General features: G+C 48.2%; 1 protein-coding gene across 3 annotated transcripts in view; it reads left to right on the top strand.

Annotated features, from left to right (window-relative positions):
- Positions 1-22,077, top strand: part of FLI1 (Fli-1 proto-oncogene, ETS transcription factor) — a 136,710-nt gene that overhangs the window by 94,264 nt on the left and 20,369 nt on the right. For all 3 annotated transcript variants that reach the window (XM_047752689.1, XM_047752690.1, XM_047752691.1), the window contains one exon: positions 7,445-7,510. In XM_047752689.1, coding sequence (XP_047608645.1) covers positions 7,445-7,510 — 66 coding nt within the window. The remainder of the gene's footprint in view (positions 1-7,444; positions 7,511-22,077) is intronic.

Raw genomic sequence — 22,077 nt, forward strand, 5'->3', positions numbered from 1 at the left:
CCTTTTCTTCCTTTGTGGGAGAAGAGATAGACAGCTGTATGGAATAGCCTGCTCGAGACATATGGCAGAGGCCCTTGCTAGGGGGATAGAGGTTCAAGCACATTGATCGGACTTGATGTGGGGAGAGTCCATTCATGCCGTGTGATCCCAGACCCTGCTTTTGGGGTCCATAAGCAACCCAAGTCCCCCCTAGGGCTTCCCCTCCCCGAAGAACCCAAGCCACAGACCTGAAGCAGGACCAACCCCTATACAGAAGGCCCAGGAATTTATTAATAAAATGGCCTCGGGAGTTCCTGTTGTGGCTCAGCAGGTTAAAGGACCTGATGTTGTCTCTGTGAGGATGTAGGTTTGATCCCTGGCCTCACTCAGGGTGTCAAGAATCTGACCTTGCCGCCAGCTGCGGCATAAGTCGAAGACATGGCTGGGATTTGGTGCTTCTATGGCTGTAACGCAGGCTGGCAGCTGCAGCTCCAGTTTGACCCCTAGCCCGGGAACGTCCCAGATGTGGCCGTAAAAGAGAAAAAATAAAAAATAAAAATAAAGTGGTCTTGGGTAACCATGAAGGAGGCTTTCCTTTGGAGGAGAGCAAAGGAGGAGTTCCTGTTGTGGCTCAAAAACAAAAACAGAAACAAAAAGAGCAAAGGAATGAGCAGGCGGGGAAGCAGTGGAGGCCAGAGAGCTTCAGTTTGGGGCAGGACATGAAAAAGGGTGGATTTCGTCTCCTTTCCTTCTTTCTTTTTGAGAATTCTTGTAGACATTAAAGGAGATGTTCCCAAAGCAATAAAAACAGGAAGCTTCCAGAAAGGAGCTTCTCAGTGGAGCAAATTTCCAGAGTTGAGAGGAGATGAACAAAGCGCATATATGAAACAATGTTGAGTGAAACAGTGAAATACAAAGGGTTCTATGCATCAATAGAAAACCATGTCCTCCAGCAGAAGCAAAAATTAAAATACACACGTTTCCATCATGGCTCAGCGGTTAACGAGCCCGACTGGCATCCATGAGGACATGGGTTCGATCCCTGGCCTCGCTCCGTGGGTTAAGGATCTGGCATTGCTGTGAGCTGTGGTGTAGGTTGCAGACGCGGCTCGGATCCGGTGTTGCTGTGGCTGTGGTGTAGGCCAGCAGCTACAGCTCTGATTGGACCCCTAGCCTGGGAACTTCCATATGCTGTGGGTGCAGCCCTAAAAAGACCAAAAAAAAAAAATTTGTTTTTAATTCAAATATATGTATTAAGCTTCAAGAAAACTTACCCCAGCAGAGTATTGTAATAGTCTACAGGCCTTTTGAGGTACCGAGACTTAAAATGATCTGCTATCGTGGAAAAAAAAATTAATGCATGCTTCTTTTTAACTGGTGACCACTTTCCGCTCTAGCCTCCAGACCCCCTGACAGTGGGTGATGTCTGGTGACTGCCCACTCTCAGAACTGCTGCGAACTCCCCAGTCCCACCAGCATGTCTTCAAACACTGCATTGTTTTTCCAGACATACTTCCAGCTGATGCTTTGTGCGGAGGCAGGGAGGCCAGTGCTCCAGGGAGAGGCCGTGGCAGCTGAGTTGTGGCAGGGAGAAGGGTGCTAATTCCTCATGCTTGGTCATCTGTCCGTTTGTGGAGGAGGGGGTGAGGTTCAAATTTTTCACTTTGGCAACAATTGGAAGGAAAATAGCTGAGCTTCTCAACCCAGATGGAGGAAGTACTGGAGGGCCAAGGAGAGTTGGCAGAAGAGACCTGAAGTCCTTCTAACATAGCTCCAAGTCAGAGGCTCCAAGTCAGCTGTACCTCTCAGAGTAGCTGAGCTTTCTGGATTTGAGTAGCAAAAAGGACTTGGGAAAGTTCCTGTTGTGGCTCAGTGGTAACAAGCCCAACCAGAATCCATGAGGATGTGGGTTCCATCCCTGGTCTCCATCAGTGGGTTAAGGATCTGGCATTGCCATGAGCTGTGGTGTAGGTTGCAGATGCAGCATAGATCCCACGTGGCTATGGCTGTGGGGTAGGCCTGCAGCTGTAGCTCTGATTTGACCCCTAGCCTGGGAACTTCCAGAGGCCGTGGGTGCGGCCTTAAAAAGCCACAAAAAGAAAGAAGGAAGGAAGGAAAGAAAAGAAAGAAGGAAGGAAGGAAGGAAGGAAAGAAAAGAAAGAAGGAAGGAAGGAAAGAGAAAGAAAGAAGGAAAGAAGGAGAAAGAAAGGAAGAAAGAAGAAAGGAAGAAGGAAAAGAAGAAGGAAGAAAAGAAGAAAAAAGAAAAGAAAGAAAGAAAGAAAGAAAGAAAGAAAGAAAGAAAGAAAGAAAGAAAGAAAAGAAAAGAAAAGAAAAGAAAAGAAAAGACAAGAAAAGAAAGAAGAAAGAAGAAAGAAAGAAGAAAGAAAAGAAGACAGAAGAAAGAAAAGAAAAAGAAAAGAAAAAGACACGGTAGGATTAAGAAGCACTGGCATCAAATTTACTCTTTCACAAAAGGTGCTTGGCTATTTATTCTGGCTATCTAGGAGGGAGATGTACTTTCAAATTTTACATACCAAATTTCAGATTAAGAATGTATTTTCCTGGGTAGAGAAGAAATAGTGTGTCCTGAGCCTTCTCTGTGCCCTGCGTGGTGTGCTAGGACTTACCTGGCCTGCCTAGAGGCTCTTATTCTCCGTACCTTGGCTTTTCAGCTGGCCCAGGGAGAGTGGTGGTACCTTATACTGTCCCTCTGAAGTGTCACCCACCCTTGAGATGCAAGCGCAGTGGGGGATGGGTCTGGGGGCATGCCTGTGGTTCTGGGATCATTCTGAGTCTCCTGGGGACACCAGGGCTCAGGCTGCGTCTGCCCAGGTGTCATTCACTTGATAGGGACAGGATGCCCCCTTGTGGACACCTTAGACAACTAGTTATAAATCCCCATTTTAAAGCCAAAGCCACTGAGGCCCGGAGGGCTTTAAGAAATTGGTTCAAAGGCGCCCAGCCTGCAGAGAGCAGCTTGGTATCTGAGACCCCGGCCTCTTAAGTCCCAGGCTGCAGCAGGGCCCACGGCTTCATGCTCTGAGGTCAGAAGGCCAGGCCGTGGAGAAGGCCAACTCATCTGGGCCACCCTGGTCCCCCCTCCCCTGCTGTGGGACTAGCCTCCCTCCACTGGGGCTCCCACATTGAGGGCTGCTTCCCCCACAGCATTTCTGTTTTCATTTGTACGGAGAGATAAATGCTTTCCGAAAATTTTCCTGTGGCCTCCTGGAATGAGGCTGATTAAGCCAAACCTATCACTGTGCCAACCCTGCCTGTCTCTCTTCCGCACGGCGCCCCATGCTCTGGACCCGCCAGGCGGCCCCATCGGTATCTCCGGCAGGCACACCCCCTTGGGTAGAGGCCGTATTTTCAGTCTCGGGCTGCGGGAAATGAGATTGGGTGTCACCAGGCAAGATTGGGACGAACCTCAAAGGAAGTGGGAGCTGTCCCCCCAACGGCAGTTCAGACCCAGGGCCACTGGGGGGAGTTTGGGGTTTCTGGGAGCCCCAGAGGTCCTGGGCGGGGCAGCCAGAGGCAGAAGAATGAGAGTCTTCTTTCATTTCTTTCATTTTACAGAAAGTTGTGTTCTGTCTCTCTGCGTCTGCCCTGTGAAAAATGCTAAGAAGCTGTGTTTTTAAATAGTGGCAGCGCTAGTGAATGAAATATATAGTGTGACAGGGAGACCCCAGAAAAGGTATCTATCTTGATTGCCATTTTTAATTTAAACATAATGGAAAACACATTTTGCATTTTGTGGCATTCCCACCGACCTCCTCAGATGGTTGGGCAGAGGTGATGGGTCCCGGCAATCAAGCCGGTGAAGTATCGTCCCTTCCAGGAAAGGAGAACAAAGGCCAGATTTTCCTGGGACTCGGCAGTCCGCCAGGCTTGCTGTTTGGAGCACAGAGACGCCTCTCCTCCCTCCCGGCTGGGCCCGCACCCTCCAGCCAGAGCCCTTGAAGGCAGCGCGGAGAAAAGGGAGCCCAGCTTCAATAGGCTGCACAGGCTGGTGCATTCTCTGCGAGGTCGGAGACAAAGGCTTTGGCGCTCAGACGGGCCATTGTCTTGGCTGCAGGTGTCCCAGATGAAGACGTCCATTGGCGGAATATGGAGCTGAAGAAAGCCCGATTGTTGGGGCTCTGCCCACACCTGCAAGCTTCACCCTGTTCATTTCCATCCTCTTTCAGATCTCAAATACTCTACCAGGGATAGACAGACTCGACAATAGAAAATTATTTCGTCCTTAGGCTTTCACGTTGGGAAGCCCATGCCGTGCCAGCAGCCGCCTCTCCATGCTGCTCAGGGCCCCAAATCCACCGATATCCGTAGATGCGCACATGCAGACATAAGTACAGAAACAGATGAGGGAGCCAACGTAGTAATCGAAGCATAGCATAGAGAGAAGGGGGAACATCACAAGTGCACATATCAAGGAACGATCATAAAGCGGGGCCACTCACTCATATGAGCACACCCAGGTCACCAGGTCAAGGGGAGGCTGGAAGCCTCCATGTACCCCCCTCTCCATAACCACCCCTTCCTCCCCGAAGTTCTTGGTTTCCAACGCCACGGGTGAGTGTTGTCAGTTTCTTAGATTTAGCCGGGAGGCCTCACAGGATGCTGGGCTGAGAACAGGTTTTATAGCAGGACCAGAACGAGTGTTCTATCTCCTGGGCTTTCTGGCTGTGTGATCCTGGGAAAGTTACTTGACTTCTCTGAATGTTGATTTCCCCATCCGTGCGAGGACTAAGTGAGAGACAGGAGAGAAAGCATCCGGCAGCCGGCAAGCATCTTGGCTTCCCTCTTCCCTTGTCAGCCTGCCTCCTCTGACAAGGTGCTGGAGCCTCAAAGCAGGAGATCGAAAGCCAAAGCCACAGGGTGAGAGGCCAGGCTCCCGGCAGAAGCTTCTTGCATCCACACAAATTCCTTTGAGGAGAGAGTGTGTGCGGCACCCTTTGCAGCCGGAGGAACTGGTTAAATCCTAATGGGAGAAGGGCATGTGGGCCCTTGGGAGGGAGGTCAGATGCCCGGAACCAGCCCCTCCACGGGAAAGGCAGCCTGTCCTCCTAGGAGTGAAACTTGAACCAAGAACCGTCTTCAGGGCAAAATCCTTTTCCTAGGTTACCATGAAATATGTATTTCATGCAAGCTTTGCAGAGGTCAAACGACCCTTTCTCTTGGCTTTCTGGGAGCTTCCTGTGGAATATACATGTGCCCAGAGAACTTTGACCGAGAGGGAAATGTAATAAATGCGGTTTATCTAAGCTCTGTGCTCTCAGCTGCATGTCTACACTAATGACTCAGGCAGGTCGGTCGTCTGAGACCATCATTTTTCTTTATTTGCTCCAGCCGTGAGGTTTCAGCCTGCGGGAGAGAATGTCAGGGACAGGGAGGCAGACATTCTTGGTCGTACTCCTGAGACTGTTTTCTCTTCCCTCGGAACGTTTGGTTCCACTTCTTAACCTCCTTCCAGTCACGGAGGATTATTTCTTATTGCAGCAGAACCCATTCATAACTTAATTCCGGAGGACAAGACAAATGCCCAGCAAGCTCTTTTATAAAGAGTTTATTGTGTGTCATTGTGGCGGCTGTGGCAGAAGGGATATAAAAATAGTCACGATAATACCTGGCGCTTATTGAACCCTGGTTCTGAGCCAAGGTCTGTTCTGAGCAGTTGCGGGGATTATTTTCTTCAGTCCTCACAACGACCACATCAGGGAGGTCTCATTCTTAGCCCGTTTTATATAGGAGGAGCCTCTGGTTTAGAGAGATTGGGTACATTGATGGGGGTCGCGCCTCGTAAGGGATAAGAGGCGGGGCTCATTCTAAACGCTCGTTTGCATAGCGGTTTATATTCAGTAAAGGGGGTCCCCCTGTGCCTCACGTGGTCCTTGATATTTTTGAGAATGGAATAACCAAACGCATCTGTGTGGTGGCTGTTCCAGGCACGTGACTGTCTCCTTTCTAAAAATGTGTCCACGTAGCCACGCTTTGGCATAGCGCTGTCTCAATACCACCAGCACCCCTCCTCTTCTCTTCTCTGGAACCGTTTCAGGGCTGAAAGGAATGGTTGTCCAAGCCCAGATTCGTAAGTTCTAGGCAGTTGGATGATGCTTCCAAAATTCTCTCTCCGGCGTCTGGCCTGGAAGGGCACGCCGTTTCTCTGAAGGCACACAACCAAACGCCCACGGCTGGGTGAGGCAGCAGCTCCACTCCCGTGTCCCTTCCATGACTTGAGACTAAAAATAGGAGTGTCTGACAGCCCGTTCCCTAGTCCAAGCCCTGGCACCCAAGTCCATCCCCTCAGTCCCAGGGAACAGGAAAAGAATTGTTTGGAAAGACTTTTTAGCCTCAAACATCCATGTCAAGCTTACTGCATCCTTTGTGAAAGCAGATCCCAGCCTTCCTGATAGCTGTTCAGAGTTTCCCTGGGAGAGCCTCAAGGAAGATGGCAAAAATGCCCATGTTTTCTGAAATAAAGTGCTTGGCTATGCTTGAAACAAAGGAACAAGTCTAGTTTTAGGAAAGAAGGGAGGGTTTTTTGTTTGTTTCCTTTTTATTTTGTTTTACATGCAGCAACAACAAATTAGAAAATGCCCAGACTAGTGCCCGCTACTGAAGTGCTTCTGTGTGACATTTAATTCTACAAGATTGTCTACCAGCCCTCCGTGATGACATAAAATTCAGTGCGTTATGTTTACTTATAGTCTCTCCCAGATGCGTCAAGAGAGACAAAAGTTCCTCTTCAGATGGAGCACGGCTACCCCATCCCCTGTCCCAGCTCCCAACATCCCCGCCACCAACGGTGACTATGCAAGCACCTTGGCCACCTGTAAACCCAAAGGCACCAGAGCAAAAAGAAATGGAGGGGCTTTCCCCCCAGGGCGGGGCAGTGCAGGCTGCAGGCCAAATCTGGCCATCTCTGGCCCTTGGGCAAAACAAAAGAAAACAAAAACAAAGAGGAATGTGCCACAGAGGCTGTCTTTAGCCCGAAAACGACGAAAATATTTACTATCTGGTCTTTGCAAAAAGTTTGCCAACCCCGCTTGTAGTTCAACCCCTTCATTTTTCTGATGACGAAATCAAGGTCCAGACATGTAAAGTCCTTCCCCCACGGTCACCCGTGGAGTCGCTCGAAGGACCGGGGTACAGTTCCCAGCCCTGTGCTCTGGCCGTGACATAGTGTGGACCTGAGAACTTCAGAGACTTCCTCAAGGCTGCTGGGAGGGCTTGTGTGTCTCCCACCCCCCTGCAAGCATCCTGTCCCACTTTCCACGAACCCCAACCCCAGGAAACTGATGCAGTCCAGCGTGATCGGCCCCCCCAACATGGGTGAAATTAACGTTTTCTTTTTTCTCTCAAAGAGACATCCTGCCCTCCATCCTTCTCCCTGTCTCCTCTCTTCTCATCCCATCACCAAATCTTGATCCCAGGATTATAACCCGACGTTTTGCTTCCTTTTCAGGTTCACTGTTGGCCTATAACACAACCTCCCACACGGACCCATCCCCACGGCTGAATGTCAAAGAAGGTGAGTCTGTTCTCGAGGGACTCAGAATTGTCCCCGGTACCAGTCTGGCACAGTCCATGATGTTAAGACAGAAGCGGGAAACCTCAGGTGTGTGCCCCAACTCTCTTGTCCACTCAGCTTTTCTAGACGCCTAAGCTGATAGCCCCCTGCACCGCTTGCTAGATGCAAAAAAAACACAACAAGGCTGTAAAATATCTTGTAATAACATTATAAAGACAGGCCTTGAGGTTGTAGTCCATGAGAGAAAGCACGTTGCTTTTTTTTTTTTTTTTTTTGTCTTTTTGGGTCTGCACCCGCTGCACATGGAGGTTCCCAGGCTAGGGGTGGAATTGGAGCTGCAGCCACTGGCCTGTGCCACAGCCACAGCAAGGCCGGATCCGAGCCACATCTGCAACCTACACCACAGCTCACGGCAACACGGGATCCTTAACCTACTGACTGAGGCCAGGGATCGAACCTGCGTCCTTGTGGATCCAAGTCAGATTCATTTCTGCTATGCCACGACAAGAACTCCAAGCATGTTGCTCTTGGAAGGAAGCAGATGCTACTTGCTTTTAAAGCTGAAAGGTGGGGGCTTTCTCTAGTGAGAGAAATAAAATGAAGATTTCAAAGATTCTTGCAATGCCACATTTTCTGGGGTTTTTGGATAAGAAGTTTAAGGCATACCAATTCATCTTTCAAAATGGTGATTTGGGGATTTGGTTTGGTTGAGAGAAAGAAAACGGTCTCAGCAAATGGTTTTCACTAGTGAGGATGTTAGCAAACATGACAAATAGCCTTTCTCAGCATCCTTATTTATGAATCAACATTGTGGAGATTTCCTGCTCTGGACGTTTAGGTTCTAGGCATTTAAACAAGTGAGTAATTCATGGTACCTGGCTTAAGGGAGAGAAAACATGAGCGAAAAAAATCTGCCCAAGGCAAAAGAAAAATTTTCTAGAGGAGGGGCATTTTGAGTGGGGGTTTGAAGGATGAATAGGAGTATGACTGTCGCTCTTGGCTCTCCTTTGATACTTTTTCTTTAATGCACATGTGACATTTAGAATGAGTGACGGCAGAAGGTTTTGGTATGGTTGAATGGAGTTATTAGCCCAGCATAATATTTTAGAGGAACGTAAAGTTCTTCTAGGGGAACCATTTGGTTCAAAATCGTTGTGGATTATGGAGGAAACAGAGACCCATTGAGCCTAGGTGTCCTGACCAAGTTCACACCTTTGGTATATAAGACTTCCTGTTTCCTGTTAACAGTTTATAACCAGATGACGGCCAGACAATTCCGTGGAGGTAATATTCAACGTAAAGAATCTGCTTCTAAACTTTCCTGGTTTTTTGTGACTTCCTTCACCCCTACCCCATGCAGGGGCAGTCCTATTTGTGCTACTATTTTCCTTTCGAACTCAGAGTTATTGGCTTTGGCCATTTAAAAAAAAAAAAAAAACGATCCTTGTATTGACTCATTCTACAGTCCAAACCTTTTTTTATTTGGTGACCTACTTACCATGATGATGCAAACATCCGTAAGAGAGAAAATGTGTTAGAGTGACAAATACATTAAACTGGAGGTTGGAGCACCTTTGGTTTACTTGGGGGAAATCACTTCTTACCCCGAACCTCAGTTTCCTGTCAAATAAAGAGGCCGAACTAAGCCAGTCAGACTTGCCCCTGACCTTCAGCTCTTGGCTTCTAAGGAAAAGCTTCAGGGTGCCTCTGCGCTGATCTGGTTTACTTACTAAACTCCGTTTCATCTGCAGATAGGGTTCCACGTCTTGGGAGGAGGGAGACGGGGAAGAAGGAAAGGAAAGGAGGGAGGAGGGGAGGGAGGAAGGCCAGCGGGAGATCCCAAAGAGCTCCTGCCAGTCTGCCGGCTGAGGCCCGCTGACAGCGCCGGGATTAACCAGTGAGACGCTGGAGCAGAGCCAAGGAGAGACTATCTGATACTGGACTTACAATACAGATCTTCATTGAGAAGCAAGTTTGTCTGGCTTGTATGGCGCTGCTTAAAGACTCATTTCTCCTCCAGGGGTCCTAGCTTTCAGCCTCTCCTCTACCTGCCCGCTGCTCTTCCTTCCCTGGGTCCTTTTGTGCGTTTGTAATGCCGCCGCCCTCGCCCCCATCCCGGGCTCTTTGGGGCTTTTGCGGGAGCCGCTTGCGCACGTGGGCGGCCGCCCCTCTTCAGAAAGGAATGAACGGCAGGATCCAGGCAAGCCTGCTGCCAGGCCCTCCATCAGGTGGTGCCTGGCATTTATCTCCCAGCATCGGCCCTGGCCTCTAGAGACGGTTAAGTCTGCGCCTTGCAGGTGCATCTTTTGTCCACAATAAAGCTTTCCACTTGAGCTGTCTTGCTGCTCTGTCGCCTCCCCCCTCGTGAGGTGGTCTGAATCTGTCTAAAGGCCCATCATCCACAAAACAAAGTACATTAGCAAGACAAAGCTAGCCTGGCTCTCTCTCCCTCCCTTTCACCCTCCTCCCTACCTCTCTTCTGCTTTTCTCTAATAGCTGTCTTTAGTTCTTAAAATATTAAATGGAAGAATAAAGAGGAGACATCCTGCAACCTTAGCTCTATCTTGTTTGAATAAGGCACACACACAGCCCCAAACAAACCCAGAGTTCATCAAGAGCACCAGAGCTGTGTGTGTGTCTGTGTGTGTGTCTGTGTGTCACAAAGGACAGGTGCTGACATGGACACAAAGGAAAGAAGTTGAGAATGTGAATGCTTCCATGAAGGCTTCTTCAATGCATTTATCGAATGCGAAAGTCTTTTTATTTTAAAGTGACATAACCACCCTTCCAGCTTGTCTCTTGAAAACGATTGCACTCTCTGTCTGAGGGTTATTGGCACCCAGGAAGTAAGACTAGATTTTTAAAAATAAATGTGTAGGTCTTTAAGCATTTTTTTTTTAACGGCCGCACCCACGGCATACAGAAGTTCCCAGGCTAGGGGTTGAATCGGAGCTGCAGCTGCCAGCCTACACCACAGCCTCCACAGGGCCAGATCCAAGCCTTGTCTGTGATCTACACCACTGTTCATGGCAACGCCAGATCCTTAATCCACCACGCAAGGCCAGGGATCGAACCTGCATCCTCATGGATACTAGTCAGGTTTGTTACCACTGAGCCAGGACGGGAACTCCGCTTTAAGCGTTTTTGAAGTAAATATTCTACGATCACATATGGGACCCAGCCACCTCTACCTGTTACCAAGGCTAATGCACTTAAGAAAAATAATTTAGGCTGGAAGCAGTTGTTACCCATGTGTAATAGCAGCCACAACTGTCATCTGTGTAGGATTCTGCAATATCTCAGTCACCTTCACAAGCTTTGCCTCTGCTTTTTAGCCTGGTAACATCCTTCAGATAGGGATGGGGGCGTAGGTTGAATTAGCTCCATTTTACAGACAGAGAAAGTGAGGTTCAGGACTGTTCAATGGCTCACTAAGGGGCACATGGCTATTCAACAGCAGAGCAAGGATTCAAATGCAGGTTGTAGGATTCAAAATCCCTTGCTTGAAATAGTCCCCCTGACAAACACAGCTTTTCCCTTCTAGCTGGCTTTTCATGAAAACAATACCTCACTGAAATGTACCGTAGGCAGAGATTTGAATTTTCTCCATGATTTTTTTCTGTCTGTAATTTCCCACTATTATCTCCTCGCACATCACTGCACTCTCCTCCCTTCCCAAAGATGAATTCATACCTAACCCCTGCTTGGCACCACACCCTAGTCTGCACAGAGAATGAGCTGGACAGTTTTTTTAAAATACTGATGGCCCATGGAGTTCCCGCTGTGGCACAGTGGGTTAAAGACCCTACCGTAGGGGTTCGGGTTGCTGCTACAGTGCAGGTCCATTCCCCGGGCTGGTGCAGTGGGTTAAAGGATCTGTTGTTGCTGCAGCTGTGGCTCAGATTCAATCGCATCCTGGCCCAGGAACTTCCATATGCTGCAGCATAGCCATAAAAATTTTTAAAAATACTGCTGCCCTAGGACAAATATTGTATGACTCCATTCATAGGAAATATCTTAAGTGGGCATATTCCTAGAGATCAGAAAAGTGGAATGATGGTTGCCAGGGGCTGGATGGAGGGAGGAATGGGGAGTTATTGTTCAGTGGGCACAGAGTTTCAGTTTGGGAAGATGAAAGAGTTCTGATGGTGATAACCATACTACATGAATGTACTTAATGACCCTGAAATATACATCGAAAGATTGTCAAAATGGTCAAGTCTATGCGATGTGTGTTTTACCCCCAATAAAAATTGCAAAAGCACATAAAAAGATGCTCAGCATCACTAGTTAGTAGAGAAATGCAAATCAAAACTACAGTGAGGTAGCACCTCACACCAGTCAGAAAGGCCATCATCAAAAAATCTTCAAATAATAACTGTTGGAGAGGATGTGGAGAAAAGGGAACCCTCCTACATTGTTGGTGGGAATGTAAATTGATGCAGCCACTATGGGGAACAGTTTGGAGGTTCCTTAAAAAAAAAAAACTAAAAATAAAGTTTCCATATTATCCAGCAATCCCACTCCTGGGCATATATCCAGAAAAAATGAAAACTCTAATTCAAAAAGACACAGGTACCTCAATGTTCATAACAGCATTATTTACAGTACCAAGGCATGAAAGCAACCTCAGTGTGCATCAAGAGATAAATGGATAAAAACATATGTATGCAATGGAATACTACTCAGTCATAAAAAAGAATGAAATGATGACATTTGCACCAGCATGGATGAACCTAGAGATTATCACACTAAGTGAAGTAAATCAGACAGAGAAAGACAAATATATAATTTCACTTATATGTGGAATCAAAAAGATACAAATGAATTTATTTACAAAGCAGAAATAGATTCACAGACATAGAAAGCAAACTGATGGTTACCAGAGGGGAAAGGAAGGTGATGGGGGAGAAATTAGGAGTATAGGATTAGCAGATACACATCACTATATATAAAATAGATAAGCAACAAGGATTTACTGTATAACAGGGAACAATATTCAATATCTTATAAAAACCTATAATGGAAAATATGAAAGTACATACAACATACACACACACATATATATATACATAGTATATATATTTATAACTAAAACATACTGCAAAAGTGAAAATTAAAAATGTTTCAAAATATTGATGTTCAGGCCCCAAGCATGACCAATTCTAATTCAGAATCTCTAGGAGTAACTGGTGGCTGGTGGGCTTTGGGAATTTTTCAAGCTCTCCAGTTTACTCTTTTTTTTTTTTTTTTTTCGGCCTCTCCATGGCACATGGAGTTCCCCCAATCAGGGATCATGTCCCAGCACTCCTGAGACGCCACTGATCCCCTTACACCACAGTGGGAACTCCTCTGCAGGTTACTCTTAAGCCTGTAGCCAAGACTGAGCAGCACTCAGTCACTGCAGACACGAACCAGAAAGAGAAAAGGGAGACTCATCTCAGAGCCTCTCAGGTTTCCTTGGAGATACACGGGGCAGTTGATCTTGACCTTTCCTGGCCCCAAACCGACCTAGGAAAGGAAGAGCAGGACCTCTGGGTGTACTGATGAAGAAAGAGATAGAATTGACCCCAGGATTTGTAGTTCTTTTTCATCCTTGTCCTTAGGATGTTATGATGTTTATTGAGTCTATCACTGCAGCCCCCAGCAATCCCCTCCTTATGTGTCTTCCTTATGTGTATCTAAAAAGTGAATACAGTATTGGGCTTGCTGTCGGTAGCCTGATTTTATTGGGAGGGCATTGGGTTTCTAGCAGTTAAGTGGCCTTTCCAAGAGCACAGGAGTCCTGGAACCAGGACCGCAGACTCTCTAAACCTGTTGATGCCTGCCCTGAATGTGGCCGGGGGCTCCACGGTGCCTCCTGCCCTGGACCCTCCCAGGCCCTCCAAGCTGGATTGGCAGCAGGATTGCCCTTCAGAGCCGCTTTGCATCCTAAACCTTCATTTCCTTGGCTCCTCGTGCTAGATCTGTTTAAATACCTCTGACTCTCCCAAAGTCAGAGGATTCTGAGCTCCTGTTTATTAACTCTGGAACTCATAAACCTGCCTGGCCCGTGGAGCCTGAGCCTCTAAGCCCCTAGCCCAGGAAGCCTTTCAGGACCTGCTGTGGAATGCAAACCGCTCCTCCACGCAGCCGCCTGCAGTCAGCTGGCCTAATGGAGAAAAAGTCTGTCTGCCCGCACGCTCAGTGTGGGTGAGCGAGGGGGGAGAACCCACCTTTCCGTGTCCTTCAGAGTGAAATGCTTCACTGGGGCTGGAGATGGTGCTAACGAGAGCCCTGGTTCCCTCAAGGAGAATTCCAGATGGCGGGGCCTGTGCACACAGCCAGGACCCCGTTCTGCTGCCCGCCCCACCATTGTGTGCTGAGCATTTGCACAACCATTATCTCATTTGCACCTCTCTCCATCACCAAGAGCTGGCAGGGCTGGTATTATTATTATTATCCCCATTCTGTCAATAATGGAGACAAGGCACAGAGCGATTGCAGGGTTCATTTGAAGTCGCCCAGGTTTTGGGGGAGATCTCTGCTCTTCCTTCCTCCCTCCAGGCTGCTCCTTGCCTCATGATCTCAACGTATTTAATTCAAGCACCTGACTTTTTTTTTTTTTTTTTTTTGGCTGTGCCTGAGGCATGCAGAAGTTCTAGGGTCAGGGATTGAACCCTAGGCACAGCAGTGACAACATTGAAATCCTTAACTACTAGGCCACCAGGGAACTCTCCTGAGATTGTTTCTTAAAATTTATTTTGGGGTTCCCGATGTGGGGCAGTGGTTAACGACTCCGACTAGGAACCATGAGGTTGCAGGTTCGATCCCTGGCCTTGCTCAGTGGGTTAAGGATCCAGTGTTGCCATGAGCTGTGGTGTCGGTCGCAGACGCAGCTTGGATCCTGCATTGCTGTGGCTGTGGTGTAGGCTGGTGGCTACAGCTCCGATTGGACCCCTGGCCTGGGAACCTCCATATGCCGCGGGAGCAACCCTAGAAAAGGCAAAAAGACAAAAATAAAATCAAATTTACTTTATTGAAGTATGGTTGATTTACAATCTTGTGTTGATTTCTGCTGTACAGTAAAGTGATTCATATATATAATATATATATGCAGACACACACACACACACACACAAACACACACACCTGGTTTTTCCTATTCTTTTCCATCATGGTTTATCACAGGGTATTGATTGTCGCCCCCTGCACAGTACAGTAGAACCTTGTTGTTTATCCTTTCTGTCTACAATAGTTTGCATCGAGTATCTGACCTCTTAGACATTCATTAATTAATGCTGTCAATTCACCCAGGCAGGTACTCATCTTATATTTCAGCCTTAACAGCATATTGGTTGAACACTGAGGCTCTGGACTCAAACAGGCTGTGTGACCTTCAGGTCACTTACTCTTTTTCTGTCTGAGTTTCTTCATGTATAAAATCAGGACAGTGTCAGTGCCCCTTCGGAGGTGATATCATACTCATAAATCACTTACCGGGGGGTCTGACACACCAGTAAGTGCTCAGTATGTTTGCTCTGTGTACTACAAGAGTAATTAGCACTGTTGTTGCAAAATCATCAAGATATTTTTGAGAATTTACCCCCCCCCCCCATGGACATTGTGCCAAGGGCTGTGAAGGCTACCGTGCTATCTCATATGGATGAGATGGCCAGGTTGTTTAAAATCTTATCAGGGAGATACACATACGGCGCTTTTCAAGACTAATAGGAAACCGCGTATAATCAAATAGAAAAACACGTGCTGCCTGCACGGGGTTCCCCAAGAGTAGTGGAGAGGAAAATCATTCAATGCTGAAGCGGACCGTCCATTCCAAACCTTTCACGTGACAGAGGAGGAGGGAGGCCAGAGAAGGCGTGGGTCCCCACCCCCAAGACCACACAGGGAGAGAAGAGCTTCACCCAGCATCCTAGTCGGGGTTCCTGCCCTCCTCTGCCCTGTTCATTCATCTCTTTGTTTGTTAAGAAACCACTATGTATGCGACACCGGGTTGAGTCTTGGAAATAGGGTGTCCCCCCCAGCTACCTTGGAGGGGCTGTGGTCAGAGATGCAGGCGGGTTGGTGGTTGAGTGCTAGGTATTAGAGACGGCTGATAGACGACTGCGTCTTGCCCCGTCCCCCTGCATTTTCATCCCTGTGGGGTGGCCTGTGTGGTTTACTGTTACAGGTCGTGGTGAAAGATGGAAGGCCTCTGGAAGTACCTAGTTTGGGGGTGCTGGAGAGGGAGCACCACCCCATCTGAAGGACAGGAAGGGGGTCACCAAAGACCCCAGTCAGGGTACCTGGGTCTGTCCTGCATGGCGGCTGCAGGTGCTTGGCTGGATTTGGGGGAAGGGGTCTGGGGGGATCACATGGCTATGCCCATGGGAACATGGGGACTCCATGGGGGACAAGAGCGTGAGGGGGGCAGTATTCTCAGTGGCTTACAGGAAACTAAAAGGCGGGTACACTCTCACTGGGCGAGAGGAAGCTCAGTAAAGGAGCCAGAGCCGGTGATTTGCTTCAGAAACATGGGCTAGGGAGGGGGCAAGGGTTGGGGTAGAGCTGAACTAAGGTTGGCCTTGAGTTCGTACTTTTTTTTTTTTTGGTCTTTTTGCTATTTCTTGGGCCGCTCCCTCGGCATATGGAGGTTCCCAGGCTAGGGGTCGAATCGGAGCTGTAGCTGCCGGCCTACGCCAGAGCCACAGCAATGCGGGATCCGAGCCGCGTCTGCAACCTACACCACAGCTCACAGCAACGCCGGATCGTTAACCCACTGAGCAAGGGCAGGGACCAAACCTGCAACCTCATGGTTCCTAGTCGGATTCGTTAACCACTGCACCACGACGGGAACTCCTCGAGTTCGTACTTGTTAAGCTGAAGGGCCCTGCACGGGTGCAGGAGACTTTTGTCTCTGCTTTCCTACATCTTTGAAATTCTCCATGATTTCAAAGATGCCCTGATAAGGTTTGTTTTGATGGAGAAGATGTCGATGAGGGCAGAATATTGATTCCTGGGCCCTGCGTGTGTCACAGGGAATAATGTATAGGGGCCCAGCGCGGGGTGGGCTCTAGGCAGCATCCGGAGTGAGGGTTGTGTGTGTTCCAAGGGGCCCGGGGCCACGTGGGCCTTGCGCTGCGTAGGGTGGCCTCTGCGGCTTGGTCTGGAACACGTGTACCCAAAGGAAAAGGGCTGTAATGCTGTGAGGTCATTGCCTGTTATTTTTAGGGAGTAAATAACATCTCTCATGGAGCAGGTTCTGTGGCTCCACAGGCTCCATGTCCGAGGATGTGCCCTTAACATTCGAGGATATTGAGACCTCACGGGAGGGCCTGTTAAGAGCTGGGTCATCATGTTTTTCCTTTATGATGAAATACCTCTAATCCATTTTTGGCAAAAGCAGGGATGTGTGTGCATGTGTGTGTGTGTGCACGCGCTGTGTCTGGGTCCAAAGGCAAGATTTATGATTATAGAACAGACAGTAGCTTGCGCTCCCGTTTTGGTTTTTTTAATTGTTTTCCTTTGAAATTCCAGAGTTAATGTTTTGTCTGCTTTCGATCTGACCCTCTTTGGAGAGCTGCACGTGCGTGTGTGTGTGTGAGTGTGTGTATGTGAGTATGTGTGTATGCGAGTGTGTGTGTGTGAATGTGTGTGTTTTCACCAGAGAGAGATTGAGAGAGAGAGAGAACGAGAGAGAGGGCTGGAAACAAAGAATCTTTGTCTGTGAGTTGTAGCAGGCAGGAAACCCCAATCCTGAGGGAGTTTAGCCAGCCAGCCTTGTCCTGGAGTCAGACTCCAGCTCTCTGAATTCAATTTGACAGCTTGTCTGGGACACTTTCTAAGTAACCATTATCCTTCCTTTCTCCGAGGAAAAGAACTGTTTATTTTGTTCCGTGGGTGTGCTATGTGCACTATTATCGCATGTGTGGGTCACACAGAGACCAGGACACGCTTTCTTTAAATTATTGGAAACACTTAGCCTGTTTCCTAAGACAAGTGTAAATTTGTTCCAGGATAACAACGCAAACGACTCGACTCGACTCGTGGCGCTGTTGCCACGTGAGGAGCAGGTAGAGAGGGATTTCCTGGGGGCATTTTGTTTAATTCTGGTTACGGCATGAATTCCTTTATTTGAAGGAGCTCTTCCATCTCAGGAATAATTCAAGTGGGGACATTTTATTCCCATGAAGTTTTTTTTTTTGGAAATATGTGTAAAGGTATCTTTTGATGATCATTCATCTCAGTTTCCATGTTTTTGATTGATAATGGATGATTTTTAAAGAAATACACCCCTGCAGGTCTCTCTCTCCTAGGGAAACAATTCCAAGGTAGGCGCGTGTCAGCTGTGAGCCCCGGGGTTGGGGGCAGGTAGGCACAGCTGGGGCGACCACTGGGGCACAGCAGGCCCTGCTCTGTCCTGCCTCCTCCAACTACTCAAATCAAATTGTGAGGGATTATGAAGCAATGCCCACCCTTCCCAGAGTGTGCATGTTTGCAGAGGTCCAGGTCCAGGTCCAGGTCCAGCCATGCAGGATGGCCAGAGGCACTGTCCAGCAGGTGTGACACCTTGGCCAACAGGACAATCTTGTCCATTTAGGTTCAGATCGAAAAATGTGCCTTTTGAAATGAATGGATTCCCGACCAGACTGTTTTGAAACAGAACCTTGAATGTTTTCCATTCTCCCTTTGCCTGGCAGGCCTTCCTCGGTTGTTGCACCCCACTTGCATCCACACCCTAAGAGCACACTCACTCTTGACAGTACAGGTCAGACACTGTCTCCTCAACCACCCCTGCTTGTACCCATTGTCTTCCCAGTGTAGCATGCGACAGGGTCTATCCAACAGCCTTGGTCTTGCGAGATTTGAAGCATGTTTGAGGCAGGGACTGTGCCTTAGAAGACCCATTGGTTGGATGGATGGATGGATGGATGGATGGATAGATTGATGGATGGGCAGGTGGATGGATAGATGGGTGGGTGGATGGATGGATGGATGAATGGGTGGATGGATAGATAGATGGATGGGTGGGTAGATGGATGGATAAAAATTATAGACAAAGTGCCTTAAACTACTCCCCAGGGCTCACTGTAAAACCCACCCTTTGCAGTGTTTCTAAATACAAGAGTGATAGTTCAGCCTCATCCACCCCAGAGATGGGCTCAGTTCTTGCCTTTTCCTTTCTACTTGCCCTACATTTCCCTTCATTTGACCCCAACATGATTCCTCCCAGGCTGTGATCAGTCCTATCCAAGAAGACAGGGAAGAGCTCACCTAGACCAGATTTCAGTCACAAGGTGATGGTTCCACATTACCCTTTTGCCCCATTTTTATCAGCTTAGGCTCCCCTTGGAGGCCTTTGAAACCTGGGTCCTCTTGCTATGGGGACTGATGTGAAAGAGGCCAAGGACAGAGCCAGGACAAGGAACAGTCATCATGCAGGGAAAAGTTAGACCCTACCCACTTCAACCATCCTTTCCTTACCGTGCTTATCACCCCTCCCCCACCCTAAGGACGCAGCTACCACTGAGGGCTTTTCTATTCACTGCACCTTTATGCTTCATAACAAGCTTCTGTAGTTGGTATGATTTTCATTTCATTTTGCACCTGAGAAAACTGGGGCACAGATAAGCTAAGCCCAAAGCACAAAGCTAGTAGGAATCACAAAGCAGAATAGAGCCCATTGGCACAGCCCCCGCCCCACCCAATCAGGGACAGGCTCTCCAACTGCACCTCCTTCTTCCATCCACCACCCATAGATCCGGCCACTTCCTCCAGGATGCTGATGTCATCTAGTCATTAAGACGATATGATGAGATTCATTGATTTCCACTGTGATCCCCCAAATCAGGACCCTCACTCAGGGTGCTCAGTTCTTGCATTTCCGGAAACATATTAGGTGGCTTCACAGATGTTCTTTTCATTATTGTGCTTTATAGTTTACACATTACACATTGTAGTGTCTTTAATGTTACATTTTTTTTTGTTAGTTTTTTTGTCTTTTCTAGGGCCGCACCTGCAGCACATGGAGGTTCCCAGGCTAGGGGTCCAGTCAGAGCTGTAGCCACCGGCCTACACCACAGCCACAGCAACACAGGATCCCAGCCACGTCTGCGACCGACACCACACCTCACGGCAATGTCAGATCCTTAACCCACTGAGCAAGGCCAGGGATCAAACCCACAACCTCGTGGTTCCTAGTCGGGTTCGTTAACCGCTGAGCCATGATGGGAATCCACATTTTTAAAAATAAAGGGAAAAAAAAGAGGTTTGGAAAAGAAAATCCGAGCTTGAATAACACTCTCTTGATGAGTAAGGATTGCAGGAAACTGAAAGAACAAGAGTGGGTGGATATTCATTGGATAAATCTAGTTGTGAAATTTCCTCAAATTACAAGATGTAAGCGATGCCTTGCCTTGATAAGATTCATTGATCCTTGATCTTCCAGGAGAAGGAAGGGTATCAGCATCACCTGGGCCATTTTATTAATTTATCTTTTGTCTTTTTGGGGCTGCACCTGTGGCATATGGAGGTTCTCAGGCTAGGTTTCGAATTGAAGCTGTAGCTGCTGGCCTACACCACAGCCACAGCAATGCGGGATCCCAGCCATGTCTTCAGCCTACACCACAGCTCATGGCAACGCGGGATCCTTAACCCACTGACCGAGGCCAGGGATCGAACCTGCGTCCTCATGGATGCTAGTCAGGTTCATTTCCCCTGTGCCACAACAGGAAGTCTACCTGGACCATTTTAAAGTCCACCTGGGCTCCAGCATCACAGCCCACACCCCTTTCTCAGTTTGTATGTGCCCTTGGTAGGCAAAGCTGGAGCAGAGGGTTCTGAGAGTAAGCTCCTCTCGCTGCTTCTGAAATCTTCCCCCCCTCCTCTGCCCCCACATCACCACACTATGGGGCACCAGGGCTTTACCCGAGTACGTAACGGAGATGAAATGTGCCTTCCTTGCTCTGTATGAGCATCTTTTCTGCCACCGTAGGTTTTTCCTCCACCCTGGACTCCCAGGCACCCTGGCCCCTGGTATGGTTCTTGGCTGTTTGGAAGTGTCCACTTTGACCTTTCTACCCCCTTGGGCATGTGTTTTGTCATTGTGTTTATCAAAGCTGCTCTTACTGGCTCCCTGGAGAAGTCAAGAATCTGGTAGGCATCTCCTTGCTCTGCCGCATTAATGATGGTGACAATTGGAAGCATGAGTCCTGCTACATCTTAATAAAGGAAACCAATTTAAGTAAATCTCAGAGGAGGGAGGGGAAGAGGTGCAAGGCTGTGGGAAAGGTATTTGGGGCCAGCTTGACCTCCAGAGCACCTTTCCAATTAGACTCTGCCAGACAGTGGCTCTGCCCCCCACTGCAGAGGAGGGGCTTCCCTGGTGGTGAGCGCTTGGCGGGGCGGGGAGCCACCACAGCCACGCCAGTTTCTCAGCAGCATTTCACACTTACTGAGTGGGCCGTTTGGGTTTTGCATTTCTAATTCATCTCCAGACTCTTGACTATTACTATTTTGGGCCTCCCCTCTCTACCCGGTCTCACTTTGACTCAGCAGTTCATCCCATTCCAGAGAGCAGAGCTGAGACTCAAAACGAAATTGGCCTTGGTTGATGTAACACCCTCTCCAGTCCCACGAGGTCTTCCTTTGTGATAGAAACTAGAAGTGACCCCTGTTAGCTGTGTTGAGGAGTAGGGTCCTGGAGTACTTAGGAAAGAAAAGGCTAGGGGCACAGGTGCTCCAGAGGACCCGCTGGCAGTCACCTCGACTCAAAATAGTCCAAGTGCATTTATGTTGCAAAATACACTGATTTAGAAATTCTACAGGGAGGATGTTTGAGGGGGCCATAGTTGCTGAAAAGGATTTCAAAGAAGTTTGTTCAGTCTCATGCTCATAAACCAAATTGCTCATAAACCAAATTTCCATTCCCCCCCCACCCGGGGTCAGAGGTGATATAGGGATTTGGGGAATCATCTAGTGTTTCACTAGCCAGGGCATAGATAGCATCTGTTGTTATTTTAATATAAAAGTCTTTCCCAAGTTCTTTTCATGGATGTAACAAAGTATTCTCTTCAGAGAAGCTCCTATCTGGGATAGCAAATAACTTACTTCTCATGAAATATCCTTTGGGGGGACGATCAAGTCTTTGAGGAGGAAGCGCTATCGTGAGAAACAATGACCAGGACTCAACTGGTCTTCTGCTCTCCGGCCTTGGGGATCTGTCAGCTCTCACACATGAGGATCAATGAAAAGTGTAACATGCCTCTGATGAAGTTCAGATTCTCGCGTCAGGCATATTCTTTTTTTTTTTTTTTTTTTTTTGGTCTTTTATCTTCTTAGGGCCACACCTACAGCGTATGGAGGTTCCCAGGCTAGGGGTCTAATCGGCCTACGCCACAGCCATAGCAATGCGGGATCCAAGCTGTGTCTACGACCTACACCACAGCTCACAGCAACACCAGATCCTTACTTAACCCACTGAGCAAGGCCAAGGATCAAACCCACAACCTCATGGTTCCTAGTCGGGTTCATTTCCACTGTGCCACGACAGGAACTCCTGTCAGGCATATTCTAAAGAGAAAGTGATC

This window comes from Phacochoerus africanus, chromosome 11 (assembly GCF_016906955.1).
Source record: "Phacochoerus africanus isolate WHEZ1 chromosome 11, ROS_Pafr_v1, whole genome shotgun sequence".
In the NCBI taxonomy this organism is placed as follows: Eukaryota; Metazoa; Chordata; class Mammalia; order Artiodactyla; family Suidae; genus Phacochoerus; species Phacochoerus africanus.